The sequence below is a fragment of the Zootoca vivipara genome, chromosome 7 (assembly GCF_963506605.1).
Source record: "Zootoca vivipara chromosome 7, rZooViv1.1, whole genome shotgun sequence".
In the NCBI taxonomy this organism is placed as follows: domain Eukaryota; kingdom Metazoa; phylum Chordata; class Lepidosauria; order Squamata; family Lacertidae; genus Zootoca; species Zootoca vivipara.
Genome location: NC_083282.1, coordinates 95,656,404 through 95,675,055, shown reverse-complemented (window position 1 = coordinate 95,675,055; position 18,652 = coordinate 95,656,404). Strand labels below are relative to the sequence as shown.

Here is an 18,652-nt window from a genome sequence, read left to right as displayed (position 1 = left end):
CAGAAAGAATGTACAGCAATCTCTTAAAAGATACCAAAAGTAAAAAAAAATACTCAAACAATATAAAATTTGCATCTGGAGCAGCCCCCAAGGAGTTTCTCATTTTTCCAGGTGGGCTTCTGGGATCTGAGCAGGCAGAAATCTGACCCAAGGAAGCTTTTTCCAGCCCTGCACCTCCCTGGTGAATTTCTGCCTGTTGTGCAGGCAGCTTGCAGGGTCACATCTTCCCCCACCCACAGCTGACTGGGTGCCTGGTCCTGGGCTGGCCTGCAAGGGTGCCCCAGCTGCCGCTCTCTGCCCCACCTTAGGGGCAGCCTGTGAGTCCGTTGGGTCCCACATGTCTGGGGCTTTGACCCTCCAATCTCTCTCCCCCCCCCAAATGCCATTGTGCCTTTCCCTGGGGAGTTTGAATGGCAGCTAACATCCCATCCCGCCAGCTTGTTTTCTCCTGCTCCGGAGGGTGGGACTTGAACTCATGGCTTCCAGTTACAAGAAAGGAGATTCCGACACAACATCAGGACGAACTTTCTGCCAGTAAGAGCTGTTTGTCTGTGGGATGGAAGGAGATGGGCTCTCCTTCCTTGGAGGTTTTTAAGAAGAGGTTGGATGGCCATCTGGCTTGGATGCCGGAGCTGAGATCCCTGTGTTTCAGGGGGTTGGACTAGATGACTCTTGGGGGTCCCTTCCAGCTCTAGCATTCTATGGTTCTATGAGCATCCCATTCCCTCCCCCCAACGCAGGCAGGCTTTGCTGGGCTGCATGGAACAAGCGCAGGGTGCAGGTGGGGGAGATGGGAGCCCCCTAAAGTCCCTCTCTAGACATCCCCCAAAACACACAATGCAGAGATGAGGCAGGACAGGCCTGCTAAGCTGCTTGGAGTCCAGCTTGGGGTGGGAGTACATCCCAGAACGGCAGCCCCCAACCTCCCACTTTTGCAATATGAGAAGGTTTCTCTCCTGCTGGGCTGCTTTTTGCCTCTCTGTGTGTGTTTCTTGGCTGGCTGGTGGCTAATTGGGAATGACACCGGACGGCTCCTGACTGCAGGCAAAAGGAGCAGATGCAGGAAGTCTCTAAAGATCTCGTTAGAAGCAAAGTTTTTTTGGGGGGGGGGCAGGAGGAGCTGGCAGCTTCCTGGGGACCCTGACAGTGAAGAGAGGAAGGCGGGAGAGGATCTGCAGAGTCTGTGCCTGCAAGGAGGGCGGGGGGAGAGCAACTGACTCTGTGCTGGCCCCGAGGACGAATCCTGCTGCACCAGCTGCAAAGAGCCCCTGACAGCCCTCAGGTGTGTGTGGGGGGGCCTGCCTGGGGAAGGGGCCGCCGGCCGCTCTCTGCCCATCTCATGACCCTCTGCCTCCTTGGATTAGAATGGTAGAACTGTAGGGTTGAGAGGAACCCCCAAGGGCCATCCAGTCTGACCCCCTGCAATGCACGATGCCCCTTCTGGGGTGACCCCCTCCCTCTGCCTCCCCACAGACAACACGGCCGCCGTGCACACGCAGCGCCTGGGTTTCAACCGGCAGGAGCAGGACCTCTTCCTGCTGCCCATCCTGGTGGTGGACAGCGGCCCCCCCACCCTCAGCAGCACGGGGACCCTCACCATCCACATCTGCGGCTGCGACAGCTCCGGCGCCATCCAGTCCTGCAACACCACGGCCTTTGTGGTCTCCGCCTCGCTCAGCCCCGGAGCCCTCATTGCCCTGCTGGTCTGTGTCCTCATCCTCATCGGTGAGTCTCTGCGCCCCACAGAGCGCCCCCCTCCCTGCTCCTCCAAGAATAGGCTTAGACTCACCACCTAAAAATATAAAATGAGAACACAAATGCATAATAAAAGAGAAGGAAACCAAGGAACCCCCTCCCATAAACACTTGAAAGGGCAGAGACTGTTCATCAGCCCAAGGCTGGGTGCAAGAGAAACTTTTCGCCTGGCATCTAAAGATATGGCATGAAGGTGCCACTAGCAGAAAGGGTCCCATTCTCGTGTTGCCACCCTCCGCACCTCGAGGAGGAGGCACACGAAGGTGGGCCTCAGAGGAGGGTCTCAGGGTCCGGTTAGGTTCATATGGAAAGAGGCAATCCTTGGTTATTGCGCTCCTGAGCCATTTAAGGCTTTATAGGTCAAGAGCAGCACTTTGAATTGGGCCCGGAAACTCATCGGTAGCCAGTGCAGTTGGACCAGGATCAGTGCAATAGGCTCAAACCGTCTTGTTCCAGTGAGCAGCCTGGCCACCAAATTCTGCACCAGCTGAAGTTTCTGAACCGTCTTCAGAGGCAGCCCTACATAGAACGCATTGCAAGTATTCTAACCTTGAGGTTACCAGAGCATAGACAACAGTAGTTAGGCTACCCCTGTCCAGACAGGCACAGCTGAGACCACCTGAGCCTCGAGAGACAGCAAAGGATCCTGGAAGACCCCCAAACTGTGAACCTGCTCCTTCAGGGGCAGCATAACCCCATCAAGAGCAGGCAACCTCCCAGCCGTCTGGTCTGAAGAGCTACCCACTAACAGGGCCTCCGTCTTATCTGGATTGAGCTTCAGTCTGTTGGCTCTCATCCAGTCCATGACGGAGGCAAGACACCAATCCAGCACTTCCACTGCCACGTCAAGGAGAAATAGAGCTGAGTGTCATCGGCATACTGCTGACAACGCGCTCCAAAACTCTGGATAACCCCACTCAGAGGTTTCACATAGATCAGGCATCCCCAAACTTTGGCCCTCCAGATGTTTTGGACTACAATTCCCATCATCCCTGACCACTGGTCCTGTTAGCTAGGGATCATGGGAGTTGTAGGCCAAACCATCTGGAGGGCCGCAGTTTGGGGGTGCCTGACGTAGATGTTAAACAGCACGAGGGATAATATAGACTCTGAGGAGCCCCACATTGAAGGCTCCATGGGGCCTGAGCCCTTCTCAAGCCAGAAGGTGGTTTGCGCCCCTTTGGGTAGGAGGTGCTTGGAAAGAGCCCTTGGCTCTTGTCTTGGGTCCCCTGCTCTCTCTCCCCCCCCTCTTCCAGCCTTGACCACCCCTCTCTCCTCCCCCCCCCCCAGTGCTGGTCCTCCTGATCCTGACTCTGAAGCGGCACCAGAAGGGGCACCTCTCTTCCGAAGACGACGAGGACATGCGCGACAACGTCATCAAGTACAACGACGAGGGAGGCGGGGAGCAGGACACCGAGGCCTATGACATGTCTGCCCTGCGCAGCCTCTACGACTTTGCGGAGACCAAAGGGGGTGGAGGTGGGGGTGAGGGGCCCCCCGTCCTGCCCTCGGAGCTGCACTCGCTGCCCCAGTGGCGCCCGGCGCCCGACTTGGACTTCTCCATCTTCAGGGACTATATCAGCAGGAAAGTGGGGCAGGCAGACGAGGACCCTTCTGTGCCCCCCTACGACTCCTTCCAGACCTACGCCTTTGAGGGGGCCGACTCCCCTCCCGCCTCGCTCAGCTCCATCGCCTCCCGCTCCACGGGCTCCGAGCAGGACTTCTCCTACCTGGGCAGCTGGGGGCCACGCTTCCGGCAGCTGGCGGCCCTCTACGCCGGACGCCGGGGAGGGGAAGAGGACGGTGGCGCAGACTCCTAGGCCCACCAAACCAAAAAGACACACCCCCCCGCAGTGGAGGACAGAGAGCCAGGCTGGCAGTGGCTTCTGGGGGGCCACCGTGCGGGCGCAGCCAGGTCCAGCCATGCAGCAGTACCCCCCCCCAAGTGCCCTGGCCTGCCTGCAAGGGGGTGCAAGGGGAGGGCCTTGGGGTGAGGGAGGGGCCAGGGAAGCCCCACTGCTTGCCCCCTCTCCTCCTCTTCCAGTGAAACTCTCCATGCCCCTTGAAGACTGCGTCTCTGCCAGCCAGGACTTCTCCCCTGGCAAATTATCATTTAAATGGATCCGCGCAGGAGAGGGGGCAGCCTGCCTGGGAGGGTGGGAGGGGAGGCTTTTGTTGTCGAAATTGATTTTGTCACTTGATTCCAACGTTTGACAAGCTTTGATTTGCTAAGCGGAGTCTCTGCCAAGAGGAGGCTGCTCCTCCCGCTCTCTCTCCAAGACATTCTCCCAGGACCTTCCTCTCTCACCTCATCCTCTGGGAAGGGGAGGCCTTTGGTTGTGGGTTCCAGGGAGGGGGTGGGGCACAGCGGTTTTGCAGTGAGGGGGGGACCATTTTGATTCCCTCCCTTGGCGGCGTTCTCTATTGCATTTTGGATTAGAACCTTCCACCCCTCTTGGGGACCAATCCTCAGGGTCTTCTAATTCTCCACAGCAGAGCGCTCCTCCCCCCCCCACAGCCTCAGACACCCCCCCCGGCAAAGACACCCCCACCTCGTCCTCCCCAGATGCTTGCAGTGTGACACCCCCTCCCCTCCAGCAGGTGCATCACGGCTCTGTAGGGTCTCCCCCCCCAACAACCGCCCCCTTCTGGATCCACCCCTCTTGCAAAAGTTGTGTGCCAATGGCAGAAGCTGGTTTCCTGGGACTCCCCCCCCCCACACCTCTCCCTGCCGTGAGTCTGAGGGAGGCAACTCTCTTGGGGCAAACGGTTGCCCCACAGCCTCATTGCCGGTCCCACTTCTCCCTACAAAATGCCCAGCTTTTCGGGCGTGAGACCAGCAAGGGCCCATTGGGACTTGGGGCCAAGATACAGGCCTGAAGGGTGTGTTGGGGGGATGGGAGCCTCTGTGACTCCCCTTCCCCCTGGCACCTGCTGTGACCCCCAAGCTCCCTGTTCCTGGCCAGTTCCCCCCCCCCCCCGCACCCCTTTGCAGGTCTGCCTGACTTTATGGCTCGGACCAAGCCGAGTCACTGGTTCTCAGGATTTCCCCCAGTCTCCCCTGGGCTGCACCGGCAGTGGGAGGGTGGTGGTGGGAGGGATGGGTCTCCCTAAGCCAGCCTGGCCTTCACTGTGACTTCCCCTCTGGTTCTAGAGAGGCAACTGGGCAGATGGCAGCCCCCCCCCCCCGTGCTCCTTCTCCAAAGGGTGGGGGCAGATGCAGGGACAGCGGCTCTTTGCCCCCCTCCCTCTCCTCCTCAGGAACGCCTCCCATGCTCTCCCCTCCCTGTTCCCTCTCAGGCCACGGGCCAAACAGGGTATGTATCTGGCGCTCCCCCCACCCCCACTGCCTGCCCTCCCACCCACCTGCCCAGAGCTGCTGTCCTGGTGACACCCCCCCCTCCTGCCTCTTCCCACCTGCAAATAGGGGTGCATCTCCCCTGCCCCCCAAAGGATGCCCCCGCAGGAGGAGCTGGCAGGCCCATGGAGCATTTGGGGGGGGGCAGCTGCGCTTTGAGTTCTGAGCCAGCCGAGTTGCTCACCTTTGGTATTTTCACACTTTGGTCTTTCTGGGACCCGGAAATAAATGATCTCCTTGTCGTCTTCCTGGAGTCCTTTCTGCTGCTTTCCTTTGGGAAGGGGGGAGGGCAGGTACCCACCCTGTATGTGACAGACAGACGAGGGGGGGGCAGCGCCTGCCTTGCTCCATGGGCGTGAGGTGGGGAGGAGAAGCTGTGGCTGCCCTTTGCAGCTCCTGGACTTGGGACTGGTGCTCAGAAGGGGAAGAAGAGTTTGGATTTGGATTTGATATCCCACTTGATCACTACCCTCAGGAGTCTCAAAGCGGCTCACATTCTCCTTTCCCTTCCTCCCCCACAACAAACACTCTGTGAGGTGAGTGGGGCTGAGAGACTTCAGACTAGCCCAAGGTCACCCAGCAGCTGCATGGGGAGGAGTGGAGACTCGAACCTGGTTCCCCAGATTAGGAGTCTACTGCTCTTAACCACTAAACCACGCTGGGGACTGGCTGATGTGTCTGTCATGTGGGAATTTTGGTTCATTCGAGGTTTCCAGACAGAGGTCGGATGGCCGTCTGCCAGGGATTCTGGAGCAGAGATTCCTGCATTGCAGGGGGTTGGACTAGATGACCCTGGGCACTCCTTCCATCTCTACCATTCTATGATATTAGGAAACCCTTTGCTGCTCAGCCAGGAGCCTGCCAGGGACCTGAGCCCCTTTCCAGTGGATAGAGCTGTACAGGGGCGACCCCACAGAAGTGGGTCTGTGCCACTGGCTCCAGGCAGGCGTTCAGAACCCCCTTCTTCCCACAAAAGAGAAATGACTCTCCCTATCCTAAAAGGGGTCCAGAGCAGATCTTCCTGCAGTGCTTCCTGCTGGTGCCTCTTTGAATTGTCACGTGGCCCTCAGAGGTGTTGAATTCTTCACGACCCACATATTTTTGTAATGCGTTTAATTTATAATTCACAATTCGTAATTTGTAATTCATGACACTGTACTTTACAATTCCCATTGAATTGAAGGGGCTCAGGGGTCAGGCGAGACTCCTGGCTGGTCTGCGGGAGGAGGAGGAGGAGGAGGAGGGAGGTCTCAGCCAAGCGGAGTCTCTGGCGTCTCCTGCAAGAACCCTTTTAATCTGCCACTAATTTGTAGTCTGCGCTTGAGCCTCTGAGCCACCCCCAAATTTAGCTCCTCTCCGCTCGCCCCCCCCCAACAGCTGCTTGCAGGGGAAGGAAGGGCCAGGGAAGGATCCTGGCAAGGTGTCCCAAGTGGTCTGCTGCATTCCTTGGCGGTTTCTTGGGAGGGGAAACTGGTGATGCTAGGAGGAGAGGGAGGATGAGAGCCCCATGTGGGGTGTGCCCTCTTCCGCTGTGTGCTGACCTCTGGGGTCAGTCCCCCAGCTTCCAGAAACCCTCTTTTAAGCATTCCTGGGCAGGTGCAGACTGGGGGGAGATCATGGCTTTCCCTCTCCCCTCTCATGCCCACAGCCAAGCTAGGAAGTCTTCTTGGGCAGCCAAGAGTCACTCATGGGGGCGGCTGGTCTCTGGACTAAGAATTTCCAGGCTTTGGAGCACCCATGGGTGGGAGTAATTAAGCAGCAGAAATAAATGGCTTGGATCACTGGTAAAGTTCCTGGCCACATGTTAATCCTGCCTTTCACCAGAAGACTTCCAGGTGACTGGTGACAGTCAATTAAAACAATGCAGCCACATTAAAACAACACAAACTTGAAAGTGGCAGAGATTAAAACAATATAATTAAAAACACCCAGTTAGACACTTAAAGCAGCTTCCAACACATTTAATATACTCCGCCAAACGGCTTCTCCGAAAGGGGAGGTTTTGCCAATGCAGCGCAGGGCTGTTTGGAGCAATTGAAGCACTCGGCTGCCTCCCTCAGGAGGGAGGGGCACCCCCCCAACACAACACAGGGTCGCTCATGGGGGCATAGGGTCCCTTTAGCTTAGGTAGGAGATCAAGTCATTCTGATATCCTGGTCCCATACTGAACGGACCTTTGAACTGGGATAGGGCAAGCTGGATCTTCTGGAGAGACAGGTCCAGCTAAGCAATATGGCAGCCACATTCTGGGCATTTTCCAGAGGCAGGAGCCCACATGCGATGCATCCGAGGCCTCTGTCATGATGGGCAGATCTGCCTTCTCCGGGAACAGAGAGAGCTGGCGCACCAGCCTGAGCTGAGCAAAAGCACATCTGACTGTAGCCGTCAGCGTTCCAAGGACAAGCCAGACTCCAAGTGACAAGCTTGCCTTTCCGATGGGGTGCTGCTCCCCCTCTCCCTCCCCCCCTCCCCTTCAACCCCCTGCCTGATGGGGATTGAGTTTCATTGTGTTTGGCCACATTCAGTCTGTTTCCACCTCAAGGCATCGGTCCAGCCGCCGCCCTGACTGTGATGGAAGAGAGAGGCTCTCCCGCTTGTCATCTCCGTATTGATGGCTCCAAATCTCCATACAACCTTTTCCCAGCGGCTTCCTGCAGATGCTAAACAGCCAGAGAGACAGAACAGAGCTCCTGGGGGCCACCATGAGCTTAGGAGCCAAGGCACACCCTCTGAAAGAGAAGAAGAGCCTGCTGGATCAAGCCAATGGCCCATCTAGTCCAGCATCCTGTTCTCCCAGTGGCCAACCAGGTGCCTGGAGGGAACTTGCAAGCAGGATCCGAGCACAAGAGCTCTCTCTCCTCCTGTGGTTGCCAGCAATTGGTGTCCAGAAGCGCTGGGGCCTCCAACTGTGGAGGCAGAGCAGAACCATCCTGGGAGAGTAGCCCTCTCCAGGAAAGTGTCCCTGCAGGAAGAACAGGAGCCACAGGCACCAGATTCCAATCCCTCCATGCTCCGTTGGTGGCATTGAAGGCCATTGAGAAGTACCAGAGGATTTCCCCAGCAGGGCAACGAAGGCTGTTTCTGCACCGACTGGAAAGTTGGATTGGAATCTGCTCTAGATCACCTGAGGGGTCGTCCCACACTTGCACACCTGGGCCAAAAATGGAGCCAGGGACCAAACTGGTCCCAGATTCAACCCCTGGGATTTCCAGGGCTGTTTTGGTTTGCAAGATGAAGTCCTAGCAAGTGATGGGGAACGTCCCTTTTGAACCTGAGACCCTGGAGAGCTGCAGGTGCCAGTCAGAGTGGAGATGAGTGGGCCATCCTGACCTGGGAGAAGGCAGCCTCTGATGTCGCTCGCAGGAGTCCTACCTGGTTGCTCCCCCTTGAAGCCAGCCCTCTCGGGTGCCTGATGGGAAGGAAGGGCCTGAGGAGTGGAGCCTGTCCCCCTGGGTGCAGAGCGGGGTTCCTGAAGGAGATTCAAGGGGCCAGAGGAGAACCAGGGAGAGGTGATTGCTGGCCCACAAAAGGGTGTTGTAGCCAACAACTCAGAAGGTGGTTGACCTTCCTTCGTGGCTGGTTGGATGGCCAGCTGTCAGGGCTCCCTTAGCTGTGAGTCCTGCCTTGCAAGGGGTCGGACTTCCAGCTCCACCCTTCTAGGATTCCAGGTGGGCTGCTGTCTCAGGGAAGGATGCTGTCACCAACCACTGGGGCAGCTGGGCCCACCCTGTTCCCTGTTGTGCACTGGAGGAGGAGGAGAGGTCTGGCTCAGTCCCAGTATTGTCCTCCGCAAAGAGGTCAATCCCTGAGGGCCGTTCCACTTCATACCCGCACTCCAGATCCTTTAGGTCAGTTTGGATCTGATCAGCGTCAGTCTCTTCCTGGTTTTGGTGTCCCCAGCAATCTGCAGGACCAGGAGAGCCCTGCCGCCCTTTCTACCATGTGTCTGAATTGGGCTCAGCAGCTGCCTGCCTGCCTGGAAATCCTGTTTGGAAAGTGAAGGCAGCCAAACCCCTGCAGCCCCCCCCCCTGAATGCTGCACCTTGAATGGGGAGGGGTCTCTCGCTCCCCCTCCTGCAGGCAGACTCAACGGAGATGGTGTGCTTTCCTTAACTGCCAGACATAAACTGGGGAGTTGCTGCAAGCCCTGCAGGTGATAAGCTGGGAGTTCAAATGGCCTTGATAAATTAGGAGGCTGTACCGAAAGCAGTATATTGAAATTCAATAGAGACAAATCTTCTGGCACCACCGAAAATCAAAACAAACGCTCAGGATTCCAGGAGAGGAATCGATAGCCAGGCCAAAGGAAGGCTAAGCTCAGCCTCGAGTCTTCCTGGGTGACAAGAGCCAAGCAGGGGTCCGAGGGGAGACGTGTCGGTTCCTGGCAAGTGTCTGCCTGCAGCTGACCTGGGGGGGGCACACTGACAGAGGGTGGGGCCAGGCAGCTGTCCATCTCCTGATGATTCAGAGCGACTGGCAGGGCATGCCAAGGCAGAGCCAGGGGCTCTCATGCCAAGGGCACTCCTGAGGGGCACCCTGGCCTCCTTGAATCTGTTGCTTTTATGATTGGGCACGTTTTCTAGTTACTGTACGAAATGGGGAGAGGCGCCCGATTGAGGCAGTGGCTAGAAAGGGAGAGCCAGGAGTGGAGCTGAGAATCATAGAACGGTAGAGTTGGAAGGGACCCCAAGGGTCATCCAGTCCAGCCCCCTGTGATACAGGAATCTCAGCCCAAGCATCCATGACGGATGGCCATTCAACCTCTGCTGAAAAACCTCCAAGGAAGGAGAGCCCAATACCTTTCAAAGGAGTCCGTTCCATTGTCAGCTCTCCTCATCAAAAAGTTCTTCCTGATGTTGAATCCGAAAATTGCTCCTTAGTGCCAAATTTGCTATTTGATGTAATGTAACACTAAAGAGAGTTTTCCCTGGGAAAGGGCTTGCACCCGTGTTTTCTGGGCAAATGGAAGTGAGGAGGAACCCTCAGCATGTGTGGGGTGTGGAAATGGACGGGGGGAGCTAAAGAGGGGCAGCTGCCATCCCCCCCCAAACTCACAGTCCTTGCCTTTGGACAGAGCAAGTGGTGTCAGGGGCCACATCCTGACTAAGCCGGGCAGCTTTGCAGCTGGCAGCAGCGGAGCCTGCCTTGCCATGTGCCTCAAGAGGCTCCAGCCGCAGCAGATGCTCAAAGCAGCTTAAAGGTAACAAGGCCTTTATCTCTCCTCTTCCTAGAAAACAAAATTGAGGAATTAGTGTGGGCCACAGCCTGATAAGACAGCAGGCAGGGAGATTTGTGTGTGTGAGGGGGGATTTCCTGCACCGGCTTCTCCCTGGACAGGAAGCAGGAGCGGCTGGGTCAGGACGGGAGTGGATAATGGGGGCTGGTGGAGGGGGCAGCAGTAGAGGAAGTCCTGCCATCCGGGTCCAGCTTAGGCCAGGGGGTGGGAGACGAAGCTTCCCTGTTCCACCCCCACCCCTTTCTCAAGGCCAAGGGCACTCGGACGTCCTCCTGCCTCCCAGGGAACAGGCTGGTCCCCCCATCCGAGTCCTGGAGGAAGCGCCTCTTCCCAGGAGTCTCCTCTTGGGGGGGGGGCATCAAGACACCTCTGCAAGCTGCTCTAGATGCACCAGGCAGAGCCCAAAGGAGTCTCCGGAGAGAGCTTTGGCAGAGACAGATGTGCTCAGGTCGTGGGAAGGAAGCGAGATCTCTGTGCTCCCACCCCAGGGGGGAGATCCATCTTCTGAGCCTTTGCCATGGGGAAGGCCGCCCCCCCCCGGGCAGTGCCAAGGCTGCGGATGCTTCTGAGCTCCTGCCAGGTACAGATGCCCTGACCCCCCCCTTGCATCACGAGGAGGAGCAGGACAACCTCCACATTCAATGCATCTGCTGGACCGGTGCTCACGCCAGAGAGCTGCACACTAAAAAAGGGACATTCTGGGATTTGCTTCTTTGATCTGGGATGTGCCGCTTAAAACTGGACAGTTGGTGGGTCTGTGCTTGACCTGGCCCTTGCCTGCCCCAGGGACAAGCATGGAAGTGCCCAGAACTTTGCAGCTGGAGGCGCCTACCAGCACTGCCCCCCTCCTGGCACCAGGTGCACGCCCATTCTGGGAGCCTCTTGAAGGGCTTGTGTGCACAAGCACCCCCAACCCCTTTTGCGCAAGTGGTGCAGGAGGAATTCATTGGCAGCCGGGCAGCGGGGGGGGGGGCGGGGGGAGAACAGTGGAAGGAGCTGCTGCCTTGGTGCGCTGAGCTGAAAAGCAAACAGCTTCTCCCAGCCTTGAAAGGCAAACAGACCAGGAACTGGGAGGGATGGCTCCGGTGGGCAGGGGGCACAAAGAGACAGGGCGGATCTCCCATGAGATAAGGAAGCTTCTGCTTCAAGGCCCCAAATCCCAGAGAAGCCCAAGAAGTGACTTTGGTCCACACTGCTTTTAGAAAATGGGTCTAGCAGACAGTAGCGTCACAATGGGGGGGGGGCGGTGCGCTCCCGGTGCCACGTCTCTTGGGGTGAGAAGACAGCGCCCCACCGCTGCGGCGTGAGCAGCCATCATGCGACCGCAGCTGCATGTGCCAGGATTCTCTGCTCGCAGCTGCAGCCACATGTAGAGGATCTGCCGTTCGCGGCTGCAGCCATGAGCAGGGGATCCTGGCACTGTCTGTACGGCACTGGAGCACCACCGCTGGCAAACCGCTACGTAGCGTGCATGTGCGGTGTCGCTAGTTACGGTGCATGCGTCGTATGTAGCGACGCCGTACATGCACGCTACCTAGTGACGCCCCGCCCCTGGGTGCACGTCATGTTTGCCGCTCCGGGGGCCCAAGCAGCTTCCTCCGCCACTACTAGTAGACACAATTTGAGTCTCACGACTCATTATTTTTTGTGGTACATATTTAAACGATTTTGGAGTTTGAGAGTAACACAGGTGTTGCAATGGTTGTTGTAAACAACCCCATTGAAGGAGTTAGCAGTGGTTGCCCAGACCTCATTGCTGGTTGCTGGTTGCAAAGGGGCCTCCATAACAGTTCTCAAGGCCCCCCCAAAAGTAGGTCTGCCATTGCAAAAAGGGTAGAGAGTAGGAACTCTGCAGTGCTCCCACTTCAGGAACCGAAGCCAAAGGAAGCCAAGCAAACCTCTTGACCATGGAGTTGAGGCCTTGCTCATCCTTCTGCCTCAGGATACAGGCAGGAAGGCAGGCAGGACGGGGAAATTCTCCCCCTCCTGCCAGCGCCCGCCCCTGCCAACCCATTCGGAGCAGAAAGGACCCTAGATCCTCAAGGCCCTGAGGCCATTCGCCTCTCCTAGGAAGTAAGGACATAAGCAGAGAGTCTCTGGATCAGGCCCAAAGGGGCCCATCTAGTCCAGCATCCTGTTCTCACTGTGGCACCAGATTTGAGCACAAGTCGCTCAAGGTGAGGCTTAGCATGGCCAAGTTCCCCAATGCTCCTGTGCATTGGAGAGGCTGGGCAGCTGCCATGCGCTTCTTGCAGCATCGCCATCCATCCTTCATCAGAAGGTCCCAGGACACGTTATGTGCACTTTGCAAGAGGGATGGCTTCACCTCTTGGGCTCTGCCCTGCCTTGCTCTGCATGAGAAGAGTCTGTGCTGGATCAGGCCAGTCAGCCTCCTGCTCCTGCAGGGGCCAGCCAGAAACCCTACAGCAGGACTCAAGAGCAACTGGGATTCAGAAGCATCACTGCCTCCAACTGGGGAGCTCCCCCCCCCCGCCCTCTCCCCCATGCATTAGTGTCATCCTCCCTGCCTCCTGGGGGAGGGAGTTCCATAGTTTAACTCTGCACTGTGTGAAGAAGGACTTTCTTTCTTTTATCTGTCCTGAATTGTCTTCTGCCATTTCCTCTGCTGAGATGAGAAGGGTGTGTGTTTGTGTGTGTTGGGGGTGGAGCTGCTGCAGCCCCACAAGCCCCATTTCACGAGTTAGAGGCTGCCTGCCTGCCGTTTGGGTCCCTGAGCTGCCACCACCCCCAGCAGCTGCCCTGAGGATGTTTCCCAATGCACCCCCCCACTTCTCTGCCTGGTCAGACTGGCCCAGGGGCAGAAGTCTGTCTGCCTGCCCACCACCTCCAACAGGGACATGAGCTGCTGCTAAACACACACACACACACACACACACACACACACACACACACACACACACACACCAACACGCAAGCAGCCCATTAGAAATGTTCTCCTTCCCAGCCTCTCCGACACGCCCCCCCTGTCATTCCAGCCCACCTGCCTGACAAGCTCATCCCCTGACTCAGAGCAGCCTCTTCTGAGGAGGGAAGCGTCCAGGGAAGGGCAGCTGTGGGGTGTGTGCACAGTTTAACCCTCTGGTGCACAGGCTGGAGAAAACACAGGGGGGCTATGCTCTCTGTAACCCCCTCCCCCTGGCCCTCCCTTCCCCTGTGCTGCTGGGGGCTGTTTGTCAATCTATCCGACTGGGGTACTACCTCTGACATTCAGAAGCCAGCCGTTAAGATGATCACATTTAGCTGTAATGGAGCACAGATTGTGTTGACATTTGGAAAGTCACCCAGCGCAGAAGCCGCCTGCCTCCTCTTTCAGCAGGAACAAAGCGGAGATTGGGAAGGCTGGGCCCAAGATGGCCACGTTTTCTCCTGAAAAGTGGGGGTGGTCAGCGCAGTTAGGCAGCGCAGACAGGGCTGGGCTATAGGTGGTTCTTTTGTCTCGGGACAAGGCAACGTCCCCTGATCCTTTCCAAAGTCATGCGAAGGAGACCAATATGGCTGTTCCCGTGTGGCAGAGATGGCTGTGTGGGAAGTAGGGAGTTGGTTGTCAAGGCAAGAGCGGAACAGGAGCCTTTCCGGACTACACCCCCCCCCCTGCAGCAATGGTGGGAGGGATGCCTCAGGCGTGCAGAGGCGGAAATGGCCAAGACCCGCTTCCTGGAAGCCAAGAGGCCTCTTGGGACCACCTGCCTGCCTCTTTGGCTACTGGAGTTTCCCTCCAATGCTGCGCTCCTTGAGGTCCAGCTTTGCCCCCAGGACTGATCTTGCCACCTGGACCTCTTCTCCTGCCTCCAAACTCCATCTCTCTTGGTATTATTGAAATGTTGCATATAAAAAGGGTTTCCCGAGCAAGATGAGTGTTTTTGTCTTTGTGTTTTTTTGGTCTTGTGCTGGAGATGCATTGCAGGGGGTCAGACTGGTGACTCTTGGGGTCCCTCCCAACTCTAAAATTCAATGTGTCAATCTCCCTGCTATTGCAAAGAAGCAAGAAGAACAACGAGGCTTCTCCAATGTGCTCTGCCTCCTTTCTTCGGCCTTACCCTGCCCACTCTGGCCAGGCGTCCTTTGTCCTACCTGGCCAGGTGGCCCGCCCACCTGAGGGGAAGGGTGAGGGTAGATATTGTATGCAAACTCACCCTCCAAACCCGGCTGCTGTGAACCTCCTGCTCTCACCCCCCTTCCCTCCCTCTACGGCAGGCATCCCCAAACTTCGGCCCTCCAGATGTTTTGGACTACAATTTCCATAATCCCTGACCATTGGTTCTCTTAGCTAGGGATCATGGGAGTTGTAGGCCAAAACATCTGGAGGGCCGCAGTTTGGGGATGCCTGCTCTACGGTCTGTCTCAGAGTGGAAGATCCTGCAGGCAGGGACCTTTTTCCGCCTGTGTAAAAAGAAGTTGGGTGCCCTGTCTGCTGACTTTGCCACAAGCCTTCAAGATCGGGGTGGTGGGGGCCCTTTAACCAGGCCCATCTGTGGCCCCCCTTCATCAGGGAAGGAGATGGGAACGGTGGGGCAAGGGAGGGGTGAGCCAATGTCTCCCCAGGGTCCCTCTGCCCAGCCCCCATGAGCCAGTCCCTGTGGGCTCTCTCCCTGAGACTTCTCGGCAAGAAGGAGGGTGTGGAGCTGGCAGCGGCACAGCTGGCTTGGTGGGCTCTCCTCCAGCCCTGGCATTGCCCCAATGCAGCCAGTCTCTGGCACTGGCTGTCCTTCCTTGTTCCCACACCCGGCGGGGCAGGAGGAGCCGTGGGCAGCGGAGGAATTACCTGAAATGAACTGATTAATCTCTTTAAATAACTGTGAACCCCCCACTCCCACCCCACCCACAAGTTAATCTACTCTAAATGGTTGGAGAGCTATTCTTGGGCTCCAATCAATATGGGGCCGCCTGCTTTTCATATGTAATTCTCAGTAATTGCAGGAGCCTTTCTGGAGAAAATGACATTGTAGAAGCAGCCGGGAGGCCAGCAGGAAGGCCGGGATCAATTAGCTTTCTGCTCCGGGTGCCTGTCAGGTGCACAGAGGAATTGGGGAGGGGGAGAGGAACATGGAGGCCCCCTTGAGGCTGTGGCCTCCTCCCTTTGACTCCAAGGAGGTCGGAGCACCCGGAATGGGCATCAGGTGGGTCCTGGGAGTGCTGGAGAGATGCAGTTGGAGGGAAGCGGGGGAGGAGAGTCCAAAGGGTCACTCTGCCCCCCCAACTCCAGTTACTGCATGCAGACCCTCCTCTGGTGCAGCGCTCCCAAGCAAACACCTTGAGCAACACACCTGCTCTCCTTCTTTCAGGGCTGCCCAGGCACCTCTTCCATGGCCACAGCTCACACACACAGGTGCCCAGTGCCGAGTCTGGCAGACGCGGAAGCTGAGCGTCCATCTGACAAATGTGTCGGTTCCTGAAGTCCAGAGTAGAGGCTGGCCAGAAAAAAAGGCAGGAGAGCAGCTAAGTTGAAAAACCAACCCAGGCTGGAGGATGAAGGCTGCCCACACGCCAAGCTCCAAGTGGGAAGGGGAGCTGCGTTTATTTACAACGCTGAACAGAGAGCAAATGGCAGCAGGTGGATAAAATGGTCTGCCGGGTTTTAAAGGAGAAAACTGTCGCCATTAGCTCAGGCCAGCTCCCTGCGTCCTCCACACAAGGGCAACGGAGACCCAGAAGGGAGCACCGGCCGCAGGATTCCGCACTCTTGAAATATCCCACCAAGCTGCTAGTCCTTAGGGTGCTTGGGCACAGAGCGCTTGGGGAACTCGCTGAAGGCAGGGGAAGGTTTGGTGCTGGCACAGCTGGTTCCCCCAGCTGTGGGTTTCTGAAAAATAAGTCATGTCAGACTAATCTGATCTCATTTTTTGACAGAATTACAAGCCTGGTAGATGAAGGGAACGCTGTGGATGTAGCCTATCTTGATTTCAGCAAGGCCTTTGACAAGGTGCCCCATGATATTCTTGTAATGAAGCTGGTAAAATGCGGGCTAGACAATGCTACCATTCAGTGGATTTGTAACTGGCTTACTGACCGAACCCAAAGGGTGCTCATCAATGGCTCCTCCTCATCCTGGAGAGTAGTGACTAGTGGGGTGCCACAGGGTTCTGTCTTGGGCCTAGTCTTATTCAACATCTTTATCAATGACTTGGATGATGGGCTTGAGGGCATCCTGAGCAAGTTTGCAGACGACACCAAATTGGGAGGGGTGGCTAATACCCCAGAGGACAGGATCACACTTCAAAATGACCTTAACAGATTAGACAACTGGGCCAAAGCAAACAAGATGAATTTTAACAAGGAGAAATGTAAAGTACTACACTTGGGCAAAAAAAAATGAAAGGCACAAGTACAGGATGGGAGACACCTGGCTTGAGAGCAGTACATGTGAAAAGGATCTAGGAGACCTGGTAGACCACAAACTTGACATGAATCAACAGTGTGATGCAGTAGCTAAAAAAGCCAATGCAATTCTGGGCTGCATCAATAGGAGTATAGCGTCTAGATCAAGGGAAGTAATAGTACCACTGTATTCTGCTCTGGTCAGACCTCACCTGGAGTACTGTGTCCAGTTCTGGGCACCACAGTTCAAGAAGGATACTGACAAACTGGAACGTTTCCAGAAGAGGGCAACCAAAATGGCCAAAGGCCTGGAAACGATGCCTTAAGAGGAACGGCTTAGGGAGCTGGGTATGTTTAGCCTGGAGAAGAGAAGGTTAAGGGGTGATATGATAGCCATGTTCAAATATATAAAAGGATGTCATATAGAGGAGGGAGAAAGGTTGTTTTCTGCTGCTCCAGAGAAGCGGACACGGAGCAATGGATTCAAACTACAAGAAAGAAGATTCCACCTAAACATTAGGAAGAACTTCCTGACAGTAAGAGCTGTTCGGCAGTGGAATTTGCTACCAAGGAGTGTGGTGGAGTCTCCTTCTTTGGAGGTCTTTAAGCAGAGGCTTGACAGGCATATGTCAGGAATGCTTTGATGGTGTTTCCTGCTTGGCAGGGGGTTGGACTGGATGGCCCTTGTGGTCTCTAACAACTCTACGATTCTATTCTAACTGAAGTTGGTACTAAGTCTGAGACATCCCTCACCCCTGGAGGAGCTGATGGAGAATAAATGGTGCCTGCTAAGGGCCCATGTGAGGAGCTGAGTGGGGCCCAGAGAATTCTCCTTCCCAGAATTCCCCAGGGCCTCTGGTCCTGGTTGGAGGACATGAGACACCTCCAACGAAGGAGCCTGCCACCTTCTGGGTGGGCTCCCTTGGGCACTGGCTGTTTTCCCTGTGCCACGGTGTTCTGCCACTCCTGTGCCAAGGCTTCAGGTGCCCACTCAGCACCCACACAGCAGTTTCTGACATCGCAGGAGCAGCGACTTAGCCATGTGGCAGCCTGGTGAATCTTCTGCCTGGTGAGCTTCAGCATCCGCCCTAGTCTCGCCCCCTCCCCTCCCCCGTCCTGCTGGAGCTCAGGGGGGTCAACTGGCACCACGAGTCAAGAGCCGAGGGCACGGAGGGTGCTGGGCCAAGGCAGAGCTGCTGGCTGCCTGGTGCTGAGCTGAGAGCCATTTCTCTCTCTCCCCCCCCCCCCAGCTCCACTGCCAGGAGGGAGGGGGGTCTGCCTACGGAGAGGGAATCCTCTGCGCTTCCATCAGCCATTGTTCAGCCAGACTGTAATTTTCCAGGATGTCATTCTAATTCCGGAGGGGAAGCTTATTACTTGTGATCTCCCCATAAAGAAACTCGATGACTTACGAGGGGATGTCACTGGCTTGCCTCTCAATCCATCACGCTGGGGCCGCAGGCCTGCTCTCCAGAGGGTCTGCAGGGGGGGAGAATGACACGAGGCGGGGGGGGGGTTGCCATCTGCAGAGCTTCTGCCACGCTTCTCGTGCCTCAACGCAACGTCGTGCTGCCGGGCTCCAGCACAGATCCTGGAGCTTCTACCATGGCCAGACGGGGCTCTGCCACAGAGACAGAACAGAACAGCACCACTGCTTGGGGGGGGGCTGAAGGCTCAGGTCCGGCTTGGAAGCAGAATGTGGCCCTGGAGCCGGGCAAGGTCCTGGATCCTTAAACACACCCCATGGGCTCCTAAGAACATGAGAAGAGCCTGGTGGACAGACAGCGCCCTGTCCCATAGTGGCCAGGTACCCCATAGAACCCAGATAGACTGTCTCTGGACCTGGAGGTTCCACCCAGTCCAGCATCCTGTTCTCACCCACAGCGAACCAGCAAGCAGGATCCGTGCACAAGAGGCCTCTTCCCTCCTGTGGTTTCCAGCAATTAGCAACTCCCTGCAGGAGCAGC

At 56.6% G+C, this 18,652-nt stretch overlaps 1 protein-coding gene across 1 annotated transcript in view; it reads left to right on the top strand.

Annotated features, from left to right (window-relative positions):
- The window catches only part of CDH22 (cadherin 22), a 58,357-nt gene extending 54,729 nt beyond the window's left edge, over nt 1-3,628 (top strand). The window contains exons 10-11 of the mRNA XM_035121988.2: nt 1,474-1,725; nt 3,046-3,628. Coding sequence (XP_034977879.2) covers nt 1,474-1,725; nt 3,046-3,575 — 782 coding nt within the window. The 3' untranslated portion in view covers nt 3,576-3,628. The remainder of the gene's footprint in view (nt 1-1,473; nt 1,726-3,045) is intronic.
- The last annotated feature ends 15,024 nt before the right edge of the window (nt 3,629-18,652 follow it).